The sequence below is a fragment of the Leptodactylus fuscus genome, chromosome 5, assembly GCF_031893055.1.
Source record: "Leptodactylus fuscus isolate aLepFus1 chromosome 5, aLepFus1.hap2, whole genome shotgun sequence".
Classification (NCBI taxonomy): Eukaryota; Metazoa; Chordata; class Amphibia; order Anura; family Leptodactylidae; genus Leptodactylus; species Leptodactylus fuscus.
Genome location: NC_134269.1, coordinates 86571665 through 86599636, shown reverse-complemented (window position 1 = coordinate 86599636; position 27972 = coordinate 86571665). Strand labels below are relative to the sequence as shown.

The window sequence follows — 27972 nt, the reverse complement described above, 5'->3', positions numbered from 1 at the left end:
TTTATTAGTTCCTAGTCCAGTGGAAACAAATGGCAGCAAAAAAGCAAAGAAGAAACTCATGGCTCCCAACTTAAGCCTAACACTGGATCGCAGTGATGGCTCCATCTTATCTGAAGACTTGGATGAGAGTGGAGACTTGGATTTAGATGATGTAGATACACCCTCCGAGAACAGCAATGAATTTGAATGGGAAGGTAATAGTTTTATTATTTATCATGTGTATTTAATATCAGTCCTGAGCAATTATTTTCGATCTAGTAATGATGGAGCGTACAATATCCACCATATCTGAGATAAGCCATCACTGCATCTGACATGCAGTGTATAATGACTTTGAGATGCCGGAGGTGCTTAATTCATGAGCTGTATGGATTAGGGAAACCTTGAATACACTGAGCTGGATTAGTGATAATCCTCTAAAGGCAGCTTGCTTGTAGAAAAGTCATTTTTCCCCCAAATACAACAGTTATGACGTATAATTCCTAGTTAGAGCTCATACCAAGCCAAATGTCAGGTTTCTTGTGTTTTTCTGTCTGCATCAAACCACAGTAAATGGCTTGAATCTTTTTCCTTTGCTCTGCTGTCTGTCTAATGTTTCTTTCTCTTTCCATCCTTGCTGAGTGGGTGGGCTCTCCCTGGTGTGATGTAAGAACTGCTCTGTGTGCTCCGACCCATCTAGCTAATGCTGCTGCTTTCTTCTTCTGCAGTCTCAGACACACTTGTATCCTCCTTTTCCCCCTTTGCCTCCTGTCCTATATTTACTATGTTACTGCAGACAGACTTTTTGGAGCCTAAGCAGGTTTGTGCACACTTGCAGGCTTCTGGAAAATGAGGAAGATCATGTACTAATTATTTGTGCAAAAAAAAAATAGGCTTTTAGGCTGGCATAGAAACACAGACCATACTGACAATAACAAGTATTATAATGAGCGAATAGTATTCGAAACTATAGTTTCGAATACCTCGCTCCCATAGGAATGAGTGGAAGTGGCCGAACGCCAAGGGGTTAAGCGCCGGGCGCGCGCCAGCTGCTTCTATTTATTCCTATGGAGCGAGTTATTCGAAACTATAGTTTCGAATACTATTTGCTCATCTCTAGGTCATTATTAATAGATTAATAGATAATTATTAATGATCTATTTATCTGTTGTGTCCAGCAATGTGTTTGGCCAATAGATATCTGACCCATCAACTGCTAATAGATTTTGTGAAGCATTTTGCTTCTTAGGTTTCCACTACTGTGAAAATATATGTAATATGTTCACATAATAAATTATAAGCTGATTTATGTATTTGGATAATGAAGATTCTGTTGGGGGTTTGTCCTAACTTTTAAAAATGATGGCTTATAGTTAAAGTTGTGCTATGCCCTCTAACCCCTTCAGTTTTATATACCTTTACACCGCTTACTGACTTCTACAGTGTTTTTATTTTTTCCTAGCTTACCCCATTACAGAGATATTGGTGCTGGTACTTCTGGCTACTGTTATAAGTCTACTGTCTAGTGGTCAGGAGAAGACTGCTCACTTGATAGTAGCCTAAAGACACCCCACTAATGGAGGGCTTTGGCACTTGCTGCTTACTGCTGATGGTAGGGGGTACTAGTGGTTGGACCCCACCGATCTAAAACTGATGGCCAGTTTTAGGGATTGTTCAGACAAAAAATTTTTGCAGACCGGAATCAACCTCAAAAAACGCTTTTCGGCTCTCCCATTCATTTTAAAAGGGAGTCAGGAGCAGATTTTTTTTTTTTACTCTAGCTGAAAAATAACAGCAGGTTTTTGTCCCTCCCATTCATTTCAATGGACATTACAATGGACTGAGTCCACTTAAGGGCTAGTTCACACGTGGGCAAAGGGGAGGTTTTTGACAGCGGAATTCGCTTCAAAAACCTCTCCTTTAACATGGTGGTCTATGTAGACCACTAGCTTTTTTTTTCCTCCTAGCGTTTTCCGCCTGAAGAAGCAACATGACCTTTCTTCAGGCGGAAAACGCCTGAAGAATTGCATAGAAGTGAATGGGAGGCGAAAACCGCGCGGTAAAAAACCGCGTGGTTTTTTACACACAAAACCGCGCGGTTTTTTGCAAAAAACCGCGCGGTTTTCGCCTGCAGTTTCTATAGCACATATAGGAAAAAAAAAAACTAGCGAAAACCGCTAGCGAAAACCGCGTCAAAAACCTCGTCAAAAACCGCGTGGAATGCAAAAAACAGCGTCAAAAAAACTCCTCGAGGTTTTTTACCTCGCACAAATAAGCTAGGCGGTTTTCACGTGTGAACTGACCCTAAAGATAGGTATTGAAAACCTCTACTAGGGGAAAAAAAATCTGCCTGACTGAAATGAGTGGGAGAGTTGGGAATTCTGCCCCCCAAAATCTGCCTGCCTTAAGGATATACCATTGATTTTAAAACATTTGAATATGTGTTTAAAGTGGCAATTAAACCTACCTTTGTAGCTACAGATAGACTTATCATTGCAGAGAAAAATAATTTTGAACTGGTCTTGGTGTACTTGAGACCTTATTTGTTTAGTTAATCAAAGTCTTTGCTATACTCTGCCTTCTTTAACCTTGATTGAGAGCTCCAACATTCTGCTGTATCACTGCTATTAGCTGTGTAATCCTGCGCCTGTGCGGTGTGGGGCTAGACTAGGGCAGAGCAGAATGTTTGCCATATTGGTGGAACTGTCAATCAAGATTAAGGGGGTGGCCCTGGGAAAGATTTACTAAAGAGAGCCAGAGCAGTTGCTGGGCTTGGGACCTCATTTTCATAATTAAATTATTTTTCTCTGAAATGACAAGTAAGTATATCTGGGCAAAAAAAGGTATGTGTAAACATGATTAAAGGGAACTTGCAAAGTTAAAGGCACATTAATATGTAGTTTTTTAGGAATCGATTAAAGAGAACCTTTCACCACCTCCAGTAACTCCAGTTCTTAGCATCTGCTAATCAGCTCCACTGATTTTGGCACTGTTGGAATTTTTTCCTCTAGCTCCCACCATTCCTGAGCAATTGATGCTGTTAGCTTTGGTGCCTGATATGCTACTTAGGCTATGTACGGTCAGGAGGGCGGTGGCAGGCAGGAGCAGACAAGGGGTGTGACTCTGAGCTCTGACACTGGCTGCCTCTGATTGTATACAGAGGCACCAACGTGAAGTTTTCTTAAAACTTAGCTTTTATTTTCAATGGTTAAACCCATACATCATCATATCTTTCTGTTCATGTCCATATACAAAAGCATATCAGGAAATATCCACTGACGTGTTTCGAGGATGTATGATCCTCTTAGTCGTAGCCTGCATCTGATTGTAGCTCTGACTCGCGCTCCCCTACCTGACACTGCCCTTCTAGCATTAAATAGTTGAAATAGTACAATGGGCACCAAAATTAACTTTGGTTATTGCTGGAGAATGGTGAGGGCTAGAGAAAAAAAAAATCAAACTGTGCTGGAATCAGTGGAGCGACAACTATTAACAGGTGGGAAGAACGTGAATCTGATCGCGGTGGTGAAAGGTCCTCTTTAAACCACATAATGACGGCCTAATCCTTAGGATTCTCACAGTTCAGCTAATATCTGGACAGTGTATAAATGAGGTAGCAGACCATGCTGCTCGGCTCCCTATTCAAAAACCCATAAAGGACCTGACAGACTCCCTTTAAGATCTCTGTTATTAGGGACTTACTGAGGTAGTCACCTAGAAAGAGCATACAATAATGGATAACAATCTCATGTGCCAGTCTTAACTCAGGTTATATTTTTCACCAGCTGGTACTGACAAAGGTACAGAATAATGAATATAGCACTTTGATTAAAGGTTCACTGACTGCATTTAGGTGCTGTAAATCTGGTGTATGTGAATATCTCTGCACATACAATGTTTTTATTTGGTATAGACACTATTGTTTAGAAAAAAAACAAATCTAGAAAAAAGATCCCATTTACAGCACACTACTATATTAACATTTTAGCAGCTCCAGACTAGACCAAAATACCAGGAACGACAAAATGTTGTAGTGCATCAGAACAGCCATATAAACATCACATTGGTAAATGCTGGTTAACGTTATTATCTGGGTCCTTCTTTCAGTTCATATAAAGCAGTATATGGGATATGTTACGAAGTGGATTGCTTTTGTCTATTGTGATTTTTTTTTTTGTTTGTTTGTTAGTTCTTGTTATCCTGACCTGTTTAATGCTTTCATGGCTGCTATCCAGAATGTAAGGCCTGCATGCCAGTGAAACCATTAACCAGCTAAGTGTGCCCTTCTTTCAAAGACATTGTAAAGGGTTCCTGTCTATTTCTTTTTTTTTTTTTTTTTTTCTATGCTGCTGTTTCCATTGCCATGGAGGATAGTTTCCTTTAACAGCTAAGCCTTGGAAACAGGCATCTAACAGTAGGTCATTTCCTCCTTGCTTTGTGGTAAGGCTGCAGGCTTCTTGGTTTACAAAAATCATGAAAACCTAAAATGAGCCACGTAATCAACCAAAATACTAAGTAGCCTTCAATGGGATGCTTTGTCAGTGTATATCTAGCTGTGATCTGGCGCATGTCCACGTGTTAATTCATACCTGATTGTATGCTTGCCTGCTACACAGCACCATTAGTATGTCTTGTGCAGCTTTAGCCATTTGATGGATAAGCAGTGGATCGCCCCGTCTGTGCAAGTAATCACTCTCTGCGAGAGGACTCTGGAAACAATAAGGCCACATGTCTTGGTGGATAATTGTATAACTGACTTTGGGAGGCAACACAACGAGTATGTGATGTTAGGGCAGAAAGATGGCACCGAAGTATCATTGACGTTTTAGTATCCTGTTGTTAAAATATGCTAAAACCTAGTTTGGGCTGATAAAGATGACACAAAATTTGCTTTATGAAAGGGTTGGTTATTTGGCCCTGATTTATTGTCAAAATAACATGATGTCACTATGCTTTAAATGGCTATTTGATCATGTGGCCATTGCACTCCCTCTCTGGATTGGATCTGTGTGCTGTGTTTACAGATACTAAAATGCCAACACGGCTTCTCTTCCACCTATTTGCCCAATGCAATGCCTGAGAGCAGTTGGTAACCATATTAATGGTCCATATTTGCCCACTGTCTTGTCTTCCAAAATCAGTGCTTCATGTAATGCTAGAAGTGTAGTACAATTGTCCATAATTTCCCCCTTTAGCACTAGTCACATCTATTCGTGTTCTTGGTTATCCAAAAGGAAAACTACTTGCAGAAAGCATTGTTCCCAGAGATCCAGCTGAAGGAAAGTGGTTAAAGCTCTTAATATGTTAAAATCTCTAGAAATGTGCGTCTTCATTTACCGCTATGTTTTGACAGATGACCTTCCAAAACCGAAATCCACTGAAGTACTTCCAAAAGGATCAATCCCAGAATACACTGCTGCTGAAGAAAAGGAGGAGAGCAGACGCTGGCGTATGTTCCGGATTGGAGACCAAGATCATAGGGTGGACATGTCAGCCATAGAACCCTACAAAAAGGTTATTAGCCATGGAGGTAATGTGGATAGCACAGCTTGCAAGGTTTACTGGGCAATGACCTGTGTGTAATGGATTCATCAGTTCTATAGCCATTATTACTGCTGTAAGGACAATGGGTATAGTACACACTCGTGAATATCTGTTACATAAAGAAATGGAAAGGCTTCTACACAATAACTCATGCAAACAAAAAGCATTGTTCTATATTCTGGCATATAAAGACTAGAGGGACGATTATAAAGTCTGATCACTAGAACAAAGGGGCCATGCTTCTATTCCAAACATTATATACTTTAACTCTGCTTGATTGTTTTTATTTTTTTTCTCTCTGAGCTATAGCTTTGACTTAAATGGAGCTCTGAGGTGTGTAAAACTAGAAAAAGTTAGGAACAAAGTCTCTTACAGCCCTGTAGGCGTTGTGGTGACCTGTATGTACAGATCAATCCTTTTAGTCACTACTCTAACATTAGAGCGACTCTAGCTCTGAGAATCTGAGGTTACAAATAGCTGTGGGTTATTTATACTTCCTGCAGGTCTTACATTCCTGGAGAGGTCAGGAGAGTTATTGCTGAGCTACTCCAATATGCAGTCATTTAAGACAATACATTGGTAGAGAATCCTAGTATAAACTTCTCTGTAAGTGGACCTGGCTAACCACCTGCAACCAGTCTGTTTCCCAACAAGATGTTTGGCTTATATTAAAGGAGCATGTCTACCTGTAGAACTTATAAGAAATAGAAATTAAACAGAACCAGAGTTGGCACTAAACTACATATGCTTATATAAAGAAAGTGTCCCAGTAAAACTGGGTCCACAGGATAGTTCTTCAGTGTGTGATCTGTTGTGGTCTAATACTTGTACCCCGCACAGATCAGCTGGTGCAACAGCCTCTAGGTCCTAGAAGCTGCCAGTGGGCCGGGAGTGATGCAGCACCAGACTGTCTATGCAGATTCCCTGGAAATACCACTACACGCTGGACAGGGCTGCGAGTATTTCCGGCACCTGGAAACCTCTGACCTGTGTGAGGTCTGGGTGTCAGACCAAGACAGATCATATACTGATGACTTAGGATTGGTTCACATCTGCGTTGGTACACTGTCTGGGGAGTCCGCATGGGGACCCCCCGAACGGAATAAGAAAACACAATTGCAAATGCTGTGCAGTAAAAGCACACGGGACCCATAGACTATAATGGGGTCCGTGTGCTTGCCGTGTGCTGCCTGCATGAATCGTGCGGACAGGAAAGTAGATTGTGAAGTACTTTCCTGTCTGCGTTTTCTGTGCGAAGATCTGGCGGCAAGAAGACAGATCCCATTATAGTCTATGGGGTCCGTGTGCTTTTACTGCAGAGCACTTGCAATTGTTTCAGACTGAAGAAAATCCAGCATCCAGCAGGTGAAATTCTTAAAATTCCAGCTTTATTGATTCATTTAAAATACCATCACAGGTTCATCCAAGAGACATGCAGATATTGTAGCATGATAAACGGCTGCGCACTTCGGGACTGCAACACGTCCCTTCTACTTCATGCCAAGTAGAAGGGACGTGTTGCAGTCCCGAAGCGCACAGCCGCGTTTATCATGCTACAATATCTGCATGTCTTTTGGATGAACCTGTGATGGTATTTTAAATGAATCAATAAAGCTGGAATTTTAAGAATTTTGCCTGCTGGATGCTGGATTTTCTTCAGTCTGGAATCGATTGGCTTTTTGGGGACACAGTCCATTCTCTATCCTTGCAACACAGGACGAAAACTAGTTATCATAGCAGGGTGAGCTGGAAATTTACATACTACTACTTTCACTTGCAATTGTGTTTGGTATTCTGTTGGGGGGGGAGTGGTTCCCATGTGGACTCCCCCGGATGGAATACCAACACAGATGTGAACCAATCAATTTGGGGCCAGAAAACCCCTTTAATTTGACACTACCTTGTAGTCCATTCTACAGTTTTTGGAATGAATGGACTTCTGTCCCTCTGTCTCCCATATAGCGAAGAGATAAACCTATTTACTTGGCTAAACATATCCAGATATGCGTCACAAGTAGCATCAGGAGGAAATTTTATGGCTTATTACTACTGTCACTAATCACATCATCCACTTATATTTTCTCCATATTGCTTTAACATTGAGGCTTCACTTACATGGGGCATTTGCTGAAAAACTGCAATTTTTTAAATTGCGGTATAGCTAGTATGCCAGAAGTTTTCAGTTTACTGGATATTAGTATGCAAGTGAGATGCATAATAACATGCATGCATACTAGGCATTACTGCATTTAAAGGGGTTGGCCACTTTCAAACCAATATTGACAAACAAATGTACAATAAAAAGATATACAATTTTCCAATATACTTTCTGTATCAATCCTGTATCCTCACGGTTTTCTAGATTTCGGTTTGTTGTCATTCATTCTGTTACTTCTAGAGGATAAAAGTCTGACCATGGTCATGTGATTTACAGTCCATGATCATGTGATTTGTACACAGGTGTGTACACGGAATGGGATTCTGGCTAATCCCATCCACACATTGCAGAAAAAAAATCTGCAACAGAAAAGCTACATTTTCAAAAACGCTTGCTATTTTGAAAATCACAACATGTGAATTATACCTATGGAGACAATGGTGTTTTCCATTTAGTAGTAATAGGGGCAGAAAGTCCACAGAGGAGAACTTTGTGGACTTTATGAAAAACAATGATACGCTTCCACTGCCGTGTTTACCACAACGTTTTTTTGGGCTGTAGCTCACTACGTGGGGCCTTAGCCCTATGTAGCAAGCTGCAGTGTGTAAGAAACTTTTAGGCTTGGATATAATTTTTATGTAGCCAATCTTATTTTTTATTTTCCCCTAGATCACTGACACCTGATAGGTGGCTGCCAAATACCTTCTCATACTTACTGTGGAAATAAAATGCTCATGTAGTCATGCCAGACATGCATGTTTAGATGTAGAATGTGGGGAAATAGCATTCAGGAATTAAGCAGAACTTAATGGTCATATATGATGCATCACTTTTGGAAATTGTCCAACTTACGATGTCCTTTTTTTTAGGTTATTATGGAGATGGCCTGAATGCCATTATTGTGTTTGCTGTGTGTTTTATGCCAGACAGCTCTCAACCAAACTATCGCTATCTAATGGACAATCTCTTCAAGTAAGTATTCATTTGTACGGTTTATATCATGTTTATGTTCTAACTGCATCTTGATATGGCATTGCACTGGCTGCAATTTCTTTGAAGTTTTATAACATAAAAAAAAATAGCATCTAAATTGCACGGACACACCATTAGAAGATATTCACATTTTTTGTGGAGATTTATATGACTGAAAATCTGCTGCTCATACAGCTTTGTGTAATGAAATGACTGGACCACTGTTTAACCCCTTCCCGACACCGCTGGATGTTTAACTATGGCGGCCGTCCGGTAGTCTGACGGCCGCCATAGCCACCTGGTGTCTGCTGTATCATACAGCAGATACCACGTGCTAATGCTCACGGTCGGTGCCCACACCGATCATGGGCATTAACCCATTTTCATGCGCCTCCATTTTGCCGTTGATTGTTGGAACCTGAAGCAAGCTCCAGGGCCGGCGTCACATTGGCATGACAGCCAGGAGCCTTGTGAAAGCTCACCAGCCTGTCTGCAGTGATTTTTCTTTTGCAGGCTGCAAAAGAAATTACTGTTTTTTTGCAATATATTGCAATGCATTAGCATTGTAATGCATTGCATTAGTGATCTGACCCCCTAGGGCAGGGGTCCTCAAACTTTTTAAACAGTGGTCCGGGGCAGAGCAGGTCGCACAGACATCGGGAGCAGTGCCCTCCAATAGGTAAAGTGAAGTGCGCTCCATGGCCTGGCCCGAGCTCCCCAGGAGCTTCATTATAAATGCACGCCTGCCGGCGTTGTCGGCGGGGCCAGACAGAAGTGCTTGGCGGGCCGCATGTGGCCCTCGGGCCGCAGTTTGAGGACCCCTGCCCTAGGGGGTCTAGTAACTGCAAAAAAATAAAGTAAAAAAAAAATTAAAGTATTAAAAATTAAAATCACCCCCCATACGGAAGTATAAAAAATGTTACGGCTGTCATGGTGATTTTTTTTTTTAGAAAAAAACAAAAAATTGCAGTTTTGGATTTTTTGTTAAGGGGTTAAAATGTAAATAAAACTATATAAATTTGGTATCCCCGGAATTGTACCAAAACAAAGAATACAGATGACATGTCATTTTTGCTGCACAGTGGACGCCGTAAAAACGATGCTTGTAAGAAAATTGCACAAATGTTTTTTTTTTTTTTTCAATCCCCCCCCCCCCCCCCCATCATTCTGAATTTTTTTCCAACTTCCCAGTACATTATACCGAATAAATAATGGTAGCATCATGAAGAACAATTTGTCCCGCAAACATTAAGGGTGCGTTCACACGATGTAAAATGGAGTGCAAGCTGGCACGTGTACGCGTATCAGCATTTTGCGCGCTCAAAAAGATCCCATTAATTTCAATGGGAGTTACGAGCGTATACGCCGTGTTATTTTGCGCCCACTTTACATCGTGTGAACGCACCCTAAGACCCAATATGGCTCTGGGAGCGGATAAATAAAAAAAAAGTTATGGAGTTTGGAAGGGGAGGGGGGAGAGTCCAAAACGAAAATCAAAAAATTCTGTTGGTGGAAAGGGGTTTAGCAATGTTACCTCCGCTCCTGCTACCTTTTGTGTCACCTCTGTAAGCTTTTGCGAGTAGGACCTTCATTCCCATTGTGTGAATTGATTTATTATTACTGTAATGGATCTATAATAATAATAATAATAGTCATTGCATCTTTCCAGAATAAACCTATTTCTCTTGTATAAACTGAAATAATGAATATTCCAGAATTGGTTAAGGTCATGTGATTACCAGATGAAAAGAATCCTTTATTATTGATATTAACTTCTTATATCTGCATATATAGTTGTGATCAGTTATGGTTTCTGTGTAATATTCCCCCCATTGTAAAATGCCTAATGACACTCATTTTGGCAGGTATGTCATTGGCACTTTGGAAATGTTAGTTGCAGAGAACTACATGATAGTTTATTTAAATGGAGCCACAACCAGGAGAAAAATGCCGAGTCTTGGCTGGCTCCGGAAATGCTACCAGCAAATTGATAGACGGTAAGACTAACAATTATTTCCTCCATATTTTTTTAATTTATTTATTTTTTAGCTAAATGTCTGATTTGTAATTCATAATTGTATTTTGGCTGTTGCCCTTTTTTATTTAATGAATTATATTTTTATGGCAACTCGCAATTAAATTAACTCTTCTTAAACGGCATCATTTCTTTGGAATGTTCTAATCCAGTCAGTTAGGGTCTGAAGGGGGCTTGTTAGGAAGAGTTAGGTGACCTATATAGTAAATTAGGTAGGAGCAGAGTGGGTCAGAAGGAGAAATAAAAGTATTTGTGAGTCACCACCATTAAAAAACAAACCAAATATTATGTTATATATGGGCATTTGGCACAGCGACACTGTTCCATGGGTTGGCTGGAATTTATAGGAAATAATGAATTTGATTACTCAACCTCAGGCACCAGTAGCACATTTCTATATACCTGATCCCTAGAACGTTGTCAGGGTTGTTGGTTGTTTTTTAACATAATGTGATTTTTCTATTTTAAAGGCTACGGAAAAATCTGAAGTCTCTCATTATAGTCCATCCGTCCTGGTTTATCAGAACATTGCTAGCCATCACAAAGCCTTTCATTAGGTAATGATGTTTCTTCAAGTATTTTGTGAGCCTCTTGTTTGTTTCATAAATAGTAATTTATTAACTCTTCTTTGCTTTTCCTCCTCTTTTGTCCTTTTTGTTTCCCCTTGCTTCAGCTCAAAATTCAGTCAGAAGATAAAGTATGTCTTTAGCCTGGGAGAATTAGCAGAGCTTATTCCTATGGAGTATGTGGTCATACCAGAGTGCATAAAAGAGTATGTAATTTTTTTATTTTAATACATTTAGTAAAAGAAGTGTTTGTTTTCCAACCTTTCACTTACTAGTTACTGTTCTTTTTCTATAGTTGAAAACTGTGATAACTGCTTGGAATATATGAACCTATTTTGTTCTTCTATTACATATTATTTAGTTCTGCTTATATATTTAGGATATCTGTATACAACATTTATAGTTAGTAAAAGACAGCAATAGGGGTAATAGTAGTAACAGTACAGCAGTAATGTGCCCCTTGTGTAATAGCTCCTTTATTATTGCATTTGCTGTTTTATTCAGAATTCTCTAGCAAAATAGTTTAGCTATACATGTAAACACCAAAGACGGACAATAAAGATGCATGGCCATGGATAAATTAACCATGACAAGTCAATATTTAGACTTCAGGCCCTCACTGCTTTCCCCACCACCACTATGTAGTACCATGTACTTTCCATATAAGAGCACGTGGGTCACATTTTCCACATGACACTACATAGTTACTTGCAGTGCCCTTTCACTCTGATTTATGTGATGCCAACTCTTTCTAGTGCCATGTGATTGAGAAGAACTATAGAAATGTAGGAAGCAGGTGAAATGTCCTCCTAGGAGCCTTAATAGCACTTTGCTTTATTGTTTGGATTATTGTGCTGATTTCTTTATAACTGTGCTGCTTTTCTAAATTCTCCTCAGTAGTGTATGTTGTCTAGCAGTTGTTTCTGTTTACTGATTTCCGACTCTCTCCTACTAAGGTATGACGACGCAAAAAGTAAAAAGAAACACAAAAGGTATCTGAACACCTTCTGTGGGTTGCACCAAGACCAGTCCATCTGCTCTGCACAAACTAACCCTTCCCTTCTTGGTTGGCTTGGAGAATACCATATAGCAGTAGTAAATACAAACATGCACTGTATACATAGTATTACGTTGTCCTACATTGGTCAGTGTTAATAAATCACTGTATCTAGTCCTATGGCCTGAGGGTCCCAGTAACCATTGCCCAGTTTCTTTAAATTAGTGTAATGGAGAGGAATCCAAATATTTTAGCTTGCTGTTCAGTAATATAGACTTTATATACTGCATGGCCTGTTCTTTTCTGTCCTATTATTGCTTGTTGCACACAGAATAACAATTGTTATATCAGCGTTCTCTTCTACACTAGTGCAATGTTTGTATTTGCTGTGCTGGAGTGTTCCCGCTAACCAGTATACCACAATGGAGAATGTTCCTGCTTCCTTCTCTCCACTCCCTAGCTATAAGGCAGTGACACGTGCACTTCCCAATCTGCATCATCTTCTCCTGCCTGTAATTTCTTGCATGGGTGACATTATATTAACAATATGTTGATGCATCACGTAATCGAAAAGCACAATCCGTTCAGATTACTTCTCATATATTCCACATTTCAAGAGCTTTTATGAGAATTCACATCATTTTCTTATTTGCTCACCAATGTTTTAATTAATTTTACAAATTCTATCATATATAAAGTTTTTGAACAGTGTGTATTTCTCAATTATATTATGATTACATTAAATATAGAAATACATGATAGCGCAGAATTTTCAACACGAGGTTAACGTTAAAGAGGTGTTCACACGTAGGAATTTAATGCTGAATTTGTCAAGCAGACGATTTCTGCTTCAGGATTTTGAAGCTTATTTTTTCCACTTGACAAAAACCAATGCTGAATTTGGAGAAGACTGCTACTGTATTGTCCCTATGTTACCTTTATTGGACAGAGCCAAATTTTGCATCCAGTTCTACTTCAAAGGTGTATTTTCTACCTCCCATTTATTTCAATAGGAGTTCACAGGCAGAATCCACCTGAAAAACCAGCAGGGCACTTTTTTTACTCTAGCAGAAAAAATCAGCTTTCTCTGCCTCAAATTCATTTGAATACTGGGTTTTCCCATGAACATAACAATCTTTAAATTTATAGAAAATTAAGTTATTAAGCATTTTTGCAAATATAAGTAAATAAAGGTTTTATGGATTGGTTGCCAATGGATACCACAATGAATTTAGAGACTTTGTGGTCTGGTATTTGTCGACCCAGTCGTGATTTCCTGATTGTGGCTGGGTTATCTTCTTCTTATACTTGTAATGTCCTCGCCTGATAAATTGGCTACAATAAGGAATTCATGGTTGGGTTGCTGACAAGTACCGGACCACTAAACACTAAGATGATTAGAGAAAATCTTTAAAAAAAAAAAAAAACTGCAAAAATTTTAATTCTTTACAATTACAAAAATGTTTAACTTTTACTTGTAGTGAAATCTAAACATGGTTATGTTCATAGGGAATTGCATTTTAATGATCGTTTTGACCTACTACAGATGAGCATAGCAGGGAGACTGCTGCTCCAGACAGTTGTGTTACAGATAAATGCAGGACTGTAACGAGGAGGAGGAAAAATAGAAAGACGGGATCAAAGGAGAAAAGGAGAGTAATAGAAAAAGTGCTGGGATTATTTATTTTTGCACAATCTCTATAGTCAGTATTTCTTTAATTCCTACCATAAATCATTATCACTAGGTGGAGCATAACAGATATGGATTATACAAGCCCACTGAACTCTGTTTACAGTATACCACCTGTGCAATAGAAAGTGGTTATCAGCTATTACAGTATTGTTTGTCCTAAAAAAAAATGTGTACTGTATAAGGTAAGACAAAGTGATTAACAAAAATTTACATGGCAGTGACAAGGCGCAATGTTTAGAACGTTATTCTCTCGGCATCCCAAGGTAAAAGGTTTTGGTTTCTCTGCTCAGCTTGCGTTCCATGTAATAATGCATTTGACTTTCTTGTTGAGGCTTTTCAGCTACTTGCATGATAAATTGATGTTACACATTTATACAGGCCCAGTAATCAAAATTGGGCCGGTAATGGTTGAAAAAGCAAACCTTTAATTCCATCTACAAGTTTAATAACTTAATCCTCCTTACAAATTCAGCTAACATTAATTTCACAAAGTTGTATTAAGAAATGTACAAGATTATCCCTGTGTGCCAGGACTCATTTACTGAAATCTCAGAAGAAAAGCTTTTGTTGGAGTGGCTGCGTTATGAAAACATACTGTGTGGTATTATACTGGCATATATTTCCAGTGCTGCTCTGTAACTTATAGCCATCTAGGTAACTAAGCCATCTTACTGTGCAAATTCCACATCTGCGTGGGATGCTACGTTGGAAGTCTGTGTTTCAGATTTGATGACAAAGTAGCATTGCATCAGGTAAAAGGAAAGACACTAAGCCAAACCCATTATAAGGAGGACTGTGAAGTCATTATTTTTCCACAGCAAAGCTTCTCTATAAGGCTATTTTTACACAGTTAGCATTTGGTCAGTATTTTCCATCAGTATTTATATGCCAAAACACAGAACAGATACAAAAATGTCCATTGTCTTTTGCTCTATACAGGTTTATTTGTCATGTTGACTTAGAAATACTGATACAAGATAGCCACCAAATACTGACCGTGTGAAAGTTGTCTAATTAAGGGACAATAGCCGGTGACTGAATTTCTGTGAAAGTAAACATGCAACAAGCTATATATCTACGTATACAGTAAAATATCAATATTATTATCCAAATTTGGTCCAGACTCCACAGCCCTAATTCTAAGTCAGTAGGGTCTATCAGGTGCCATTGGTGTTCCTCATGTGACAATTTGATCAGTGTTGAGCATGAACTGAAAACCCCTCTAAGCCCAGCCATTGACTTCCAAATTTGGTTTACATTTTTCTTCTAAACAAATAACTGAATGTAACTTTATCAATTTTTACGTTTTATTATCTAGAGTTGATAAAGAACTTAACAAGAAGACTGAAGACCAAATCCATGAGCAATAAGATTGTAGACGACGTCCTATAAAATTGAAGAACGTCCATCAAGATGGGAAAGAATGTTCTGTTTGCAGTATACTATTGTCAAAAGTTTCCCTGCTCTGAAATGTGCCTTTTCAGATGTAACTCTGGATTTTCTTTCCGAGGGAATCCTGATTTTTATGATCATACTGTTACAAATATCCGAAGGCACTGGACAAGTTGCAATAGACTGTTAACCCTTTGCTGGTGCCCTCCCTTTGACTAGTTAATGTATGTGATAGTGACAGTGAAAGTGCCCACACCATATGGTTATACTGGAGAAGAAACGTTTGTGAACTAACCACCTTCATTGGTGAGAATGGCACAAACCATTGAGAAATTTTGTATAGGGGTTGGTTATAAGCCACTGTAAGTGTTTTGCCCTTGCTGTTGGTAATAAGCTTGTTGAGTTGTTTAGATGCACTTTTGCTATAATGGTTTTTATGTCATATTTAACTATAGTCTGCTACATCTATTGGTGATATACATTGCATGTCCAGTGGATTATATTAGGGGGCAAATATTTTGTCTTTGACTTATGAAAAGCTTGGTTGCTGCTCAGAAATCTTAATGGATTTATGTGCAAAGAGTATCAGTAGTGAGTTTTCTTTGTTAGCACTTGATGTAGTGTCAGGCTAGGTAAGAGATTACGGAGTTGTTTTGTAGCTTACATTTCACTAAATTGCGATATCAGTCAATCAAATGTCCCCTTTTCTATCTTTCACGTTTTTTATCACAAACTTTTGTAGTAGTAAAATAGGCAGTAAATGAAAACGAGCGCAATGCCTTCCTATGCTGTATAGTCCAGGTGAATCTGTTTTCTGCATATTTCATTAACAAATAGTGTGGGTACCAGAACTACTCCCTTCAACAGATAGTCGCAATAACATATACATTACATGGGAGATCTCAAGTTTTCTGTTGTTGACCTGTCAGCAGATACAGGCTACATTACAGCAGTTCAGAATCTATTGACTAACGTGTAGTCTGCTGACAGGACTGTAGTTAAGAGATATATGTATCACTGGATAGCTCACATTGTGACCTGAAAGGATTACAACAAATTCCCTCAAACATTGGTTACTTTTATATTACCACTTGTTATTTTTTTTCCTATTATGTTTTCAGATGATGATAGCATAGCTAGTAGTTCTTCTGTTTCTGTTACTACTTATAGTGCCATGAAAATCTGTCCTCTCGTTTTCCGCAAGTATTTTTTTTAGCTATAGTCTTATTTAGTCACATGATATAGGAACGCTGTGTAAAAATATGGAAAGTCATATAAATAAGTGCTTGTTTACAGACCGACTGTCACTAATGTTGTAGAGTACACACATATGCTTTGTTGGTTATTATCTGCACTTAATTTATAAAGCCATTTTACATTTTGCATGTGTTACTGCAATAGGGGTCAAAGAAAAGGCCCATGTAAGGTGTCGTGATGAGGGACAAGTTGTTGTGTTTGCCAATTGTCTTCTATGGGGTATGTCTGAAGATTGTACTTAATACCTACCTACAAGATACCTACTCTCACGTTGCAAAGCTTTATTGTAGTTTGGACCTGTGGTCTGGGAAAAATTAGCATATTAATAGAATGGCATAGTGTGTGTATGAAAGAAATATACAACTGCTCGTGTCGTGACTTTTTTTTTTTTTTTTCAGTTACGTAGCATATTCCATTGGTCACCAACACAGTACATTTCAAGAGCCTTACTGAGCTGTCAACATAGCTAATTTACAATCATAAGCAGGCTAATATGTCTGTAAAATGTAAATTTTATATAATTTGATATAAAAAAGGCTATTGGGACCAGAAAACCCCATGGCAATACAGGTTCCATATATGGAGCCACTACATTACACCTAACAGTGGTTACCTTGTGTCTTGGAAGGTGCCACAACTATGACTCGATAGCAGAAATCCAACCCTGCTTTATCTCTGCACAACCACATTCACTAACATAAGATGTGATTTGTAGCAAGACATTTATGGTAGTAATGCTGAATCACTAAAAGTCAGCATGTGGCCTTAGGTCAAGCACTTTCTAAAGGGCCTTTCACCACGTTCAACAAGTTCAGCTTTATATCAATGAATAGGTGCAGCTCCACGGATTCCAGCACAGTTGGATTTTTTTTTTCTAGCCCCCACCATTCCCAAGCAATCAATGCTGTCAATAATAGTATAAAGCCTAAACAGCATATCATACACTGTTAGGAGGGCGTTATCAGGGAGGAGTCTTTCTAAACTGACTGGAACTGTGAATCACTTCTCTGCCTGACAGCTCTTCTCCAGAGCTTAAGTAGCACATCAGACATCAAAAGTAACTGTGCTTGTTGCTCGGTAGTGGTGAGGGCTAGAGAGAAAATTCCAACTATGCTGGAATCAGTGGAGCAGCGCCTGTTAGCTCTTAAATTGGTGGACGTGGTAAAAGATCCTTTTTCAATGGCCCCTGATAAGATAATCACAAGAAATTTACACTCATGGGGCCCCAATTTTATCTTTCACATGTTACAGGGAAGTTTATGCATTTCTTAGCACTTATTGAAACAGAGAAGTGTTCCAATTGGGGAATCCCTCTATTAACTAAATAAAAAAAAAAAAAGGCTTTGATGGGTTAAGGGTGTTGTCTTGTCAACCTCTCTAATAACTTTTGCAATAAAGTAATTGTCTGGATCATAGTGCAACACGTAACCACTGGTGACTCTACAATATTACAGTATGTTACAGGGAAATGACTGGTCATGAGGGAAAATAAACCCTTGGAGCCTAGATCCCCAAAGTATTGGAAAGTAAAGTTGCATCTCTGAAGCTATTGCTTAGTTCCTCTGGATGTTACAAGTATGTCAGATGCACAGGAAACGGATATTGTTTTTGTTTACCTACCTTTTATTATTGTATTGTTTTATATTTTATAATGTAAAATGTCAAAAAAAAAAAAAGTTTTTTCTCTTGTTTGTTATTTTATGTATATAGAATGTACTCTTGCAACTTTTACCTGGAGGATGCATGTTCTTTATTGAAATATTTATATTCATAAAGAGAAAAGGACAGAGCTAATATATATTTTTATGACATTTTTTTGTGAACAATATTTTCTAATGTACTCACTGCCCCCCAGGCAAATGCTCCTCTATGACTGTTGTCCTACATAGCTGTATTGTACATGTGGGGGTGTGATCAGACAATGTTGCTGTTCTTACAAATGTGCATTATTTACAAAATTGTGAAATTGCTCATTTATTATGCCTTTATACTGGGCAGGCAAAATATAACAGTTTGGCTCATTTTCTTTTTTTTGTTTTTATTAAACATAATAAAATTCAATCAGGACATGTATTATCTTTTTCACGATATTAGGATGCTTAATCCCTGTGACCTGACTTAGTACTCACAAAGTTGTTGCTGAGCAGTAGCTCACAGATACATGAGTTGTAGTATTAGTAGTTTGGCTGTATGTGCCTCACTAAGGAGCCCTCATTGCAGATTCCGGGTAAGATGGCTAACAAAATAAGGGAATTATGCTATGACATTTGTTCAATGCTGACAATACGACCAAATTGGGATAGACCCCTTATAGTGAAGTTTGTTGGGAGATGTTGATATCTATTATATTAGGTATGTGTTACTTCCTGTGACTGAACAGAAATGTCCAGTGTAGTATATCCTATTCATGTCAGTAATGCAGCAAATGAGCATCACTCCAAAAATAAATCAAAAAAAGGTTTTTCTGGTTCTGCTCTATACAAATATTTTTGAAGCTGTTCATGTCAGTAGTTAGGCCCAATTCACATCTGTGTTCGGGTTTCCATTCGGGACCCCCCAAACGGAAATGTATACGCATTGAAAAGCAGTTACCGAAGAAACCACACAGACCCCACAGACTATAAAGGGGTCTGTATGGCTTCCACACGAAACATGAGGAGAGAAAAGAACAGGCAAACAGCACTTTTCTCTCTGCATGTTTCGTGCAGAAACTGAGCGGAAACCACACAGACCCTATTATAATCTATGAGGTCTGTGTGGTTTCTTAGCTAACCGCTTTTTATTGCATATAGGTTTCTGTTCAGGGGGGTACCCAAGTGGACACCCCGAACGGAATATCGAAGGCAGATGTGAAACGGGTATTAGAGTAATTTGTCATTTATTTTCAACACACTGTAGCTAAAATCTAACCAGCAACTAAAACTTACTGGGAGCTGTTCAATGGAGATGTATCAATATACAAAAGGTTAGAGGTCAGGGGCATAATTTGAGAGGTTGTACCTGGGCTTAGGAGATTTAGAGGGCCCTATAAGTTGTTTTTCAATATGAGAAGACCATACTATAAATGATGCATTATAGTTAGGGGACCTGGCACAATTGTTTCATTGGCCTCACAGGCTTCATGTTACACTTCTGTCAGAGGTATAATGTTCAGGAGCAAATATACCTATTATTTTCAAAGTGAGGAGAACCGTAAAAAAATAAAAATAAAAAAATATATATACATTTTGTGTTTTGGCTTTGGGTAAATAAAAAAAATAAATAAATAAAAAAAGGCTGCATTGTGTGACCCTAGCTTTCATAAGGAACTAATGTTTTTGGTTTTTTTTTGTTATTACTAGAGTCCAGGCCTGGAAAAATGTTAGGCAAATCTTTAGTGTGGCTATCTTTCAGCTTCATCAATTATTTCAAACAAAGCCACGCATTTTGCTTGTACGAATCCCCAAATCTGTGTGGAACCTATGAAGCGCTTGTTGCCTGCTACCATGTATTCATGCAGCATACCACTCGCAAGCTTGTCTGTGAATAAACAGCTTCCTATTTCAGAGAGTTTGTGGGGAAGGGGGGAGTTGGACCACACGGTTTTTATTGGAGACCTTTATTCCTGGTCCCGGATTCTTTCTTTTAAGTCTGTCAGCCTTCCAGAGCTCCCAGCTAGCACTGCGTCGGGGATTCACTACGGCCAGCCACAATTTTTTCTTTAGTCCCTGGTCTCTGCATCTCCCTATCCTGTGCATGTGGAAAACTCTGCTTATTTCCTTTTTTTTTTTTTCTTGCTTCTCCAGCAGCCTGCAAGATCCTCAGGGATACAGCACCTATTCTACCTCTCTGCAGCAGTTGGTGATTGGACCTTCCTCTGGTTTCCGCCTATTTTGCTTGGCCTCCTCCTGTGAAGAGCCAACCTGCTCCTTTCCCCCCAACACATTATACGTTCGCATGCTATAATAAAAAGTTACAGTGCAGCCAGCCAGTGCCTATCTGCTCTCTGTCTTCTGTCTAAGCCAGTTCAGGACCCTCTCCTACAGGTTTGCTGGACGACCTCCCTTGCCCGGACCGTAGGCAACCTTGCCAGACTTAACCAGTCTGTGATGGAAACTTAAAAAGTTGCCTTCCTAGATGACTGCTCATTTGGCGGCTTCTAAGCCCATCCTTGATTGACCCTCATTGATCCAGCTTCAGGAGCCGTCCTTGCAAATAATCCTACAGGTCAAGGTCCTTTCCCCTTCCTCTGGGCAGTCCCGGATAGGGCCACAACTCATGGCTCCAATCCCGAGAGGCACGGAAGCAAAGCTGGAGTATCACAGCAACCAGGACCGATTTTTGGCTGGAGTCAGAAAAATTCTGAACTTCAGCTGCAACATTATATAATTAACCCTTAAGTACTATTATGGTGTCCATCATACACCACTACCATAGACATATCATTAAGATAGAAACCATGATAGTACTTAAGGGTTAATTAGATGCATAGTTTGATGTGTATTTACTTTAATAGAAATTCAAGCACTGGCTTTGTAATGAATTAGAAGAGCTTTACAGCTTCTAAACGAACATGGCCTGCCGACTCTACAGCCCTGGCAGCAACATGTGCCAAGGACGGATCAGCATCTCTAAGGCCTCATTTACACACAACCATGGTCAATGAAAACAACACGGATGACACACTGATTGGGATCTATGTGTCATCCATGCTTTTCATTAACCTATAAATTGATGTGAATGAGCCACAAACAAGGACAGAAATAAGACCTGCCCGATATTTTGCAGCTCTTCACTATGGCTCGGACACAAAACTACAAGAATGATGGCTGTTTGTGTAGACCCATAGAAATGCATGAGTCTGTTCTTTGATCTGCAGTTGTGGATGAAAAGTATGGTCATGTGAAGGTGGCTGAAGGAAGCCCAGCATGTGCCTTCAGGGACGGGGTCATCACAGTGAGAGTAGGGGGGGATAAACATGAGAAACACAATATGGGTAGGCTAGGACTGGACTTATATGATCCAAATCAAAATTGAGAATTTTACCGTGATTATGATTAATGGCAATATGACCCTCACACCCTCTGAGTCTGATTACAGGAAGGGCAAAATGGGTTGTAACCCACTTACCCATTGGTAAATAGTTTCCCATTTTCCCCTTTTGCAGTCCAACTCCCTATACAGTTGATTACTGTTGTGGGGCATAGGAGTTTACAGGAGGTGATGCAAACAAGTCCAAATCGGAATGGCTATATAACTCTGGAATCTCTTTACACCCCAGAGTATAATTAGTAGAGGCCCATGGAAGGTGAGCAAACCTAAAAAAGGGTTACCCATGTGCTATGGTCCTGGTTCTGTGATTGGTGCTTTTTATGTTTGCTCACCTCACATGGGCCTCTGTAAATTACTCTGGGGTATGAGGAGACTGCAGAGTATAATAACAGTAGTTCTGGTTTGGATGTTTTTGATCTGAATAAAACTGCAGATAAAAGCTCACGAATACTGTAAGGGTGAGCTCAGGCGGAGTTTTTTGGGCAGGATTTGAAGCAGAATCCGTCTCAATGAGTAGCTGTCTCTCACCCCTCCCTGTTTTCTTCTCTCCTGTTCTTTTTTTTTTTTTTTTTTTCCCTCTCTTCTCTTTTCCTGCTGAGCGACTGCAAAAAGGAGCTTTTACACTTCTGTTCTGCTGTGTTCACCCTAAACGTCTATTCATCCCAACGTCATTGCTTCCTTTTTTTTGCGCTCTGGAGTCAAAAAAGCACTAAATCGTTTAACACAACAGTGACGGTGACAGAAGCAGCATCATTGCTGAAAGTTGTTTATGCACCCGAGGAAGGGCGAGAGGCCCGAAACGCGTCATGCTTGTGTACTATTAATACATTTCTGGAAGTCCGAGTCCGATTGCTGGTTTGTGCACGCTCACCCCCGTATCTCCACACCCGATTGGTCCTAGACCCCGAGGGACGTTTTTCTCATCATCAGTCTGTGTGCCTTGGTTCACTTAAGGGGAGATCAGCTGCTGCCACCATTATCATCTATTTTGTGTATTTCTGTTTTTGTGACATATCACAACACAATAAGGTAAGAGGTCACAATTTTGGTCTTATTTACCAAAACTACCTCTAGATTACTACATCATTGGCGCTCGGTGTCTCTCCTTTTTTTCTTTTTCATTTGGATGTTCAGGGTATGTTCACACATAAATGCAGGTAGATTTGGAGGTGGAATCTAGCTCACATAATGCCTCCCAACTCTTCCATTCATTTCAGTGGCAGACTTTTTTTTTTTTTTCTCTCCCTAGCTAGTTTTTCAGGACTTATTTTCAGACGGCTTCACCCTAGTAAACCCCACTAAAATGAATGGGAGGCAGGAATAAACACTGTGTTTTTGCAGGTTTTATTTTAAAAAAAAAAAAAGCTTCGGATAAAAGAGAGGTGGGGACACTGGGGAGCACCAAACTTAGCTTTTGCTCTAAATGCAGAACATTTGCAAGAAGGAGACTTAAGGGTGCCAGGGCAACCCTGGCATGGAGAGGGGTGAGGTGCATTAGAATTAGCTAGATGAAGGAGACGAGCTACATGCTGAATAAAGTAGTACAGGCCACTACAATTTTGCTAAACAAATGCAATGTGTTTGTGTGGTGACTGGAATCACTATGTAGATGTTCCACCATGGATAACAGTACACAATACTGATAAGAGCAAAGAGCTGATAACCATGAAAATTAGTCTGACTATAATGACTAGAATTTCCATGGCTGCTCTCTTCTACCATACACAAAGGTTTTCTGTAATTTCCTGTCTTTGCTTCTTGGACACGTCATTACGACAGTGGTCTACGCTCAGTAAAGCTGCACTTTGTGACCACTCTAGCTGCTGATTGCTCCGCTGTGCGCAGGTCAGGAAACGACCTACCACACCAGCCAATGATGCATGCGCAGGAAATAGACTCATCATAGGCTGGTAACGCGAGAGCTTCTAACGCATGCGCAGTATTGTATGCTGAGTGCCCAAGAGCTTCCGGTGTTGTGTATTGCTAGGAAGTGCTGGGATTTTCATACGCTAGCTATAACCAGACCCGCTTGTGCAGAGGTAACAGCGAGCAGCACCCAGACCGCTGGCAGCTTAGTGGCGGCTGGTCAACAGTGTTTGACCACCTTAAATCATGGCTTATCAGCTCTATAGGAATACCACTCTGGGCAACAGTCTGCAGGAGAGCTTGGACGAGTTAATACAGGTGAGTGCTGGCTGAGGAGGCCACACGGCTACTGATCATATCTGTCTGCATAACTGTTGTCTTATGCTTATGTGGAGTTCAAGTCACATGGGGCAGGCTGTCATGTGATCTTCTGCTTGGTCAGACAAATCTTCCCTCATTGATCTGCATGGATATGGGAACCGGTATATCATAGCCCTGTATACTCAGTGGTCCAAAATGGCTACTTATAGCTAATAGTGCTGTAATGTGAGCAAACCTGCCCAATCTGATGCTCTGTTCACACAAGTCTGTTACACTTTCAAGTATTTTTGATTGACTAGTCAGAGTTCTCTGTTCTTGGCATTACTGGAAGCATATCACAATAATCAGTTGTAGGAAGTAGGTGACTTGTATCCTATCTGTCTAGTTGGTGGTGACTGGACCATTACTGATCATGAAAATGATAGCCCCTTGTACCTCTTGTGTGACTAGTGCAGCAGTCGAGCATATGTGCTGTTCATATCACCTGGGTGGCACTGCCAGAGATAGCTGAGCGTGGTGCAGATGAATACAGATGACTAGTATGTTAGCGCTCATGCCTGATTTCTGCTTCATTCAGACCAGAGGACTAAGGGGCACGCGTTCTAGTGATAGGTCAAACACTTATCACCTGTTATATGGATAGGGGTTGTCAGCTTGGCACAACTTAGCAGTTAGAATTCTCTATTATGAATGTTATGTTATGTATATGGATAAGTGTTGACAACTTGGCACAATTTAGCAGTTAGAATTCTCTGTTATCCGCTCCAATACCGATCCAATGTGGCTGGATGTGGAATCCATATTCAGTGAAACCACGGCCACCCAAAATTTCATGCGGGGTTCGCATGAAAGACGTTAACAGGGTGGTTCTTTGGAGTGGTTTCAGTGCATTGTGATGGCTACATTGTGAAAATGCCAGACAACAAGGGGTTGTCTGGTAGCTTATCTCTGGTAGCTTATGTAAATTGAAGACTTTTCCTAAATACATTACTTTAGAAATTAGGAGGAGGATTAGACTCCATCACATATGATTTGTTTTTGTCACCTCCAATCAGGATTGGTCAAATCTGATCATTTGCTAGGATTGCACTTGGTCGTGTACAATTACTTTAGAAAAGCTGCTTTGTTTTCCTGCTATGTAAATTAATCATCCATTGTTTATACAGTGTTTCTATAACACTAGACCTGTGTGATAGACAAGTGACTTCTCTCACTGTTATCTACAGCTCTGCAGGACAATCAGTTCAGAGTCTGTTAGTCAACAAGCATGTGCATATTAATTGTTCTGCATTGTCTACAAGTATGTGCATATTATCTGATCTGCATCAGTATTGTGCTACCTCATAGTGTCCTTCAGTCAGGGGGGATTTGGAATACCTTTCTGTCTCTGGCAGCGTAAAATGGCCAGGAGTATGGGAACATCAGGAATTACAGGCAAAGGATAGCTCAATTTACTATGTTACTTCTGTATATTTGCATTGGATTTACAGAATTGGCATAGAAGATCCCTTTTGGCTTTTCTCTGCACCCAGCTATCTCATGCGTCCACAAACAAAAAGGGATGAAAGCCATGAAAAGTTAATGTGTCACTTTTTTTTGTATTTTGTAGGAAGGGGTTTGCTGAATGTTTCTGTAACATAGTTTAATAATTCCCGAGTGTGTTTAACTATTGATTTCTCAGTTTCTGTTTTCGCTAGAGCTGAGACTATTTCCTTCCAACAACACCAGAAGCACTTTTGTAGGTGGTACAAACCCAGAAAAACGGCTGTTTGTACTGACAACCCCGTGACAATTGCTGTATCTCTACATACTGGCAATATGGAGTGGATATCTGTAATAACACTTTATAGGGAGAACGTTACAATCTGTTTTCTGTTAAAATGACAATAGATTAATAAAGTGTATTGCAAAATTTTTCAGCAAACTCCTCTCTATGCAATAGCAAAAACAGTGAATGAAGTGTTATACTTAAAGATGGCAATACTCCTTTACTTTGGGTTTTGTTCAATACTCATATTGCCCCTTACATTACAAAATCATAATCGGTCCAACTGCTTTTGTATTATATTAGACTTCGTGTACTCATGACAAGATTGGTGTTCCTGTTAGGAATGTGTAATTGCAGGATACAGTGAAGTGGACAATTCTAATCAGAAATTTCTGTTCTCTTTTAATTTGTTGCAGTCTCAGCAAATCAACCCGCAACTCGCACTGCAAGTCCTGCTCCAGTTTGACAAGGCAATCAATTCAGCATTGGCACACAGAGTCCGAAACAGAGTCAACTTCAGGGTAATGAACCTTTTCATGTTTGAAGAATAGCTATTATCGCTGGCTGTAAAATTTCAGTTCAACTGTGAGTTGGTATTATAGAACTGACCGTACGTGTGTGTGTATATGGAGGGGCCAGGGGAAGGGGGCTTTGCCTCACTTTAATAGTGTGCCTAGTGGCTTTGGGTACATGCCATTATTAAGCAAAAATGTGCAACTTTTTACCCCTTTTCTGCTTCTCTTGACACTTTTTATAAATGACAAGAAAAGTAGGGCAGTGTACAGGCCACAGATCTGAAGAATTATCAGCCTTACGGTAACTATATAGTTATATACAAGTATGCAGGCTGAAAAGTCTGTTTCCACATGTAACAACTGTAAGCCGCTTACTACACTATTAAAGGAGAAAAGAAAATTGCCCAGACACCAAGGTAGTACTCTGGTACTAACAAAACTGCTATTGTGTGACTGTCACACTGTGTTTATTATAAAAGGATCTGTTTAACAAGGTTGTACCTAAACGGTTTGTCTCACAAAGCTCCCCCCTTTAAACTGCAGCACTGAAATGAATGGCCATTCAGAGAACACTTGGATGGGCCAGATCCTTTTCTCGGTTTTAGTTGATAGTCGCTAGTCCTGAGGCTATAGTTTGAGTTGCTGTGTTCAGTATGTGCACCAATGTACTTTTACGTTTTTCCACTGTTGTGTAATCCCTCTTATTTGTGTTTCTCATACAGGGATCATTAAATACGTACCGATTTTGTGATAACGTATGGACCTTTGTTCTAAATGATGTGGAGTTCCGAGAAGTGACTGACCTGGTGAAAGTGGACAAAGTAAAAATTGTAGCCTGTGATGGAAAAAGTAAGTTCTTGCTGTTAACCCTTTTCTTGCAACTGCACTCTTTTCATTACTGAGGCACATTTGCATTTCCATAGATGGTGACAGACTACAAATGCACATCTGATTTAAAGGAGTATCGAGTTCTCACCTATCCACTGGTAGATCTGTGGTGGTCCAACAGTTAGGCCCAACACTAGTCACCAGAAAAGTGGTCCCGTGGCCCCATTTCCTCCAATAGCAAGAAGTTAAAGGGATTCTATCGTTAGAGAAAAAAAAAAAAAAAGCACATAGGAATAACCTTTATTTTGGAGGTCTGTGACACAGGTTTTGAATCTTTCTTCTTTTACCACGCAGTTACCCCAGAAGCATGATGACTACACTGATGTACAATACATGATCAGTATGAAAGAAGAAAGTAAAACTGATGTATTTACCAACTGAAATATTTTCGTTCCTCTTCAGATACTGGTTCGAACACAGCAGAGTGAGCGGCACAAGACGAGACTTTCCAGTTTCTGTTGATTTGTGGCCTTCCTAAGAAGCCATTGACAAGACTGTTTATTTATGACAATGAGAACGCCAGGAGCTATCACATTCATACAGGATTACAAAAGATTTTGGTAGTCTTACCATCTAGTACTCAAAGGTTGCTATACAAACTTTTTTTTAATACAAATGTGAAGTTGCCTTTTTGTTTTCATTTTTGGAAATATGTCTAATAAACTTTTATTTAATAAATGTGTATGAAAAGGGGAAGTATTTTACTTCATTTACATGGCTCTGAAAGTTACTGGAGCTTTAGTCAGCAAAGGGGTACTAGATGTAAAAAATGCAGAAAAACTAAATCTCAGCATCTCCTCTTCTTTAGGCTAAGGCCCCACATTGTGAAAACATAATGAGATAAAAACTGTTTTACAGTACCAGGAAAGTGAATGAAATATTGATTTAATCTCATCCACATATTGTATGCCCATCTTCAAATCCCCAGCACCAGTGGAAGAATTGCCTCATTTATGACCAGGCAACCTCCTCATAAATGGCTCTTACACA

At 39.6% G+C, this 27972-nt stretch overlaps 2 protein-coding genes across 5 annotated transcripts in view; both read left to right on the top strand.

The window, feature by feature from the left end:
• Positions 1-19819, top strand: part of BNIP2 (BCL2 interacting protein 2) — a 43923-nt gene extending 24104 nt beyond the window's left edge. The window contains exons 5-12 of one of the 4 annotated variants that reach the window (XM_075273593.1): positions 9-194; positions 5333-5509; positions 8551-8653; positions 10519-10650; positions 11159-11245; positions 11362-11460; positions 12211-12246; positions 15263-19819. In XM_075273593.1, coding sequence (XP_075129694.1) covers positions 9-194; positions 5333-5509; positions 8551-8653; positions 10519-10650; positions 11159-11245; positions 11362-11460; positions 12211-12246; positions 15263-15314 — 872 coding nt within the window. In that variant the 3' untranslated portion in view covers positions 15315-19819. The remainder of the gene's footprint in view (positions 1-8; positions 195-5332; positions 5510-8550; positions 8654-10518; positions 10651-11158; positions 11246-11361; positions 11461-12210; positions 12247-15262) is intronic. The other 3 variants (XM_075273595.1, XM_075273594.1, XM_075273596.1) reach the window with 3 other exon arrangements.
• A 3736-nt stretch (positions 19820-23555) lies between these two features.
• GTF2A2 (general transcription factor IIA subunit 2) lies at positions 23556-27668 on the top strand. The gene is made up of 4 exons (XM_075276217.1): positions 23556-23808; positions 25996-26100; positions 26817-26943; positions 27385-27668. The coding sequence occupies exons 1-4, from the start codon at positions 23737-23739 to the stop codon at positions 27408-27410; spliced, it is 330 nt and encodes a 109-aa protein (XP_075132318.1). The 5' UTR covers positions 23556-23736; the 3' UTR covers positions 27411-27668.
• Positions 27669-27972: the final 304 nt, after the last annotated feature.

Excerpts from the sequence above, each read along its gene's own strand:
- GTF2A2 (XM_075276217.1), top strand. The coding sequence starts at position 23,737 with ATGGCTTATCAGCTCTATAGGAATACCACTCTGGGCAACAGTCTGCAG. Across the intron at positions 23,809-25,995 it reads GCTTGGACGAGTTAATACAG|TCTCAGCAAATCAACCCGCA; the intron begins GTGAGTGCTGGC and ends AATTTGTTGCAG. Across the intron at positions 26,944-27,384 it reads TGTAGCCTGTGATGGAAAAA|ATACTGGTTCGAACACAGCA; the intron begins GTAAGTTCTTGC and ends GTTCCTCTTCAG.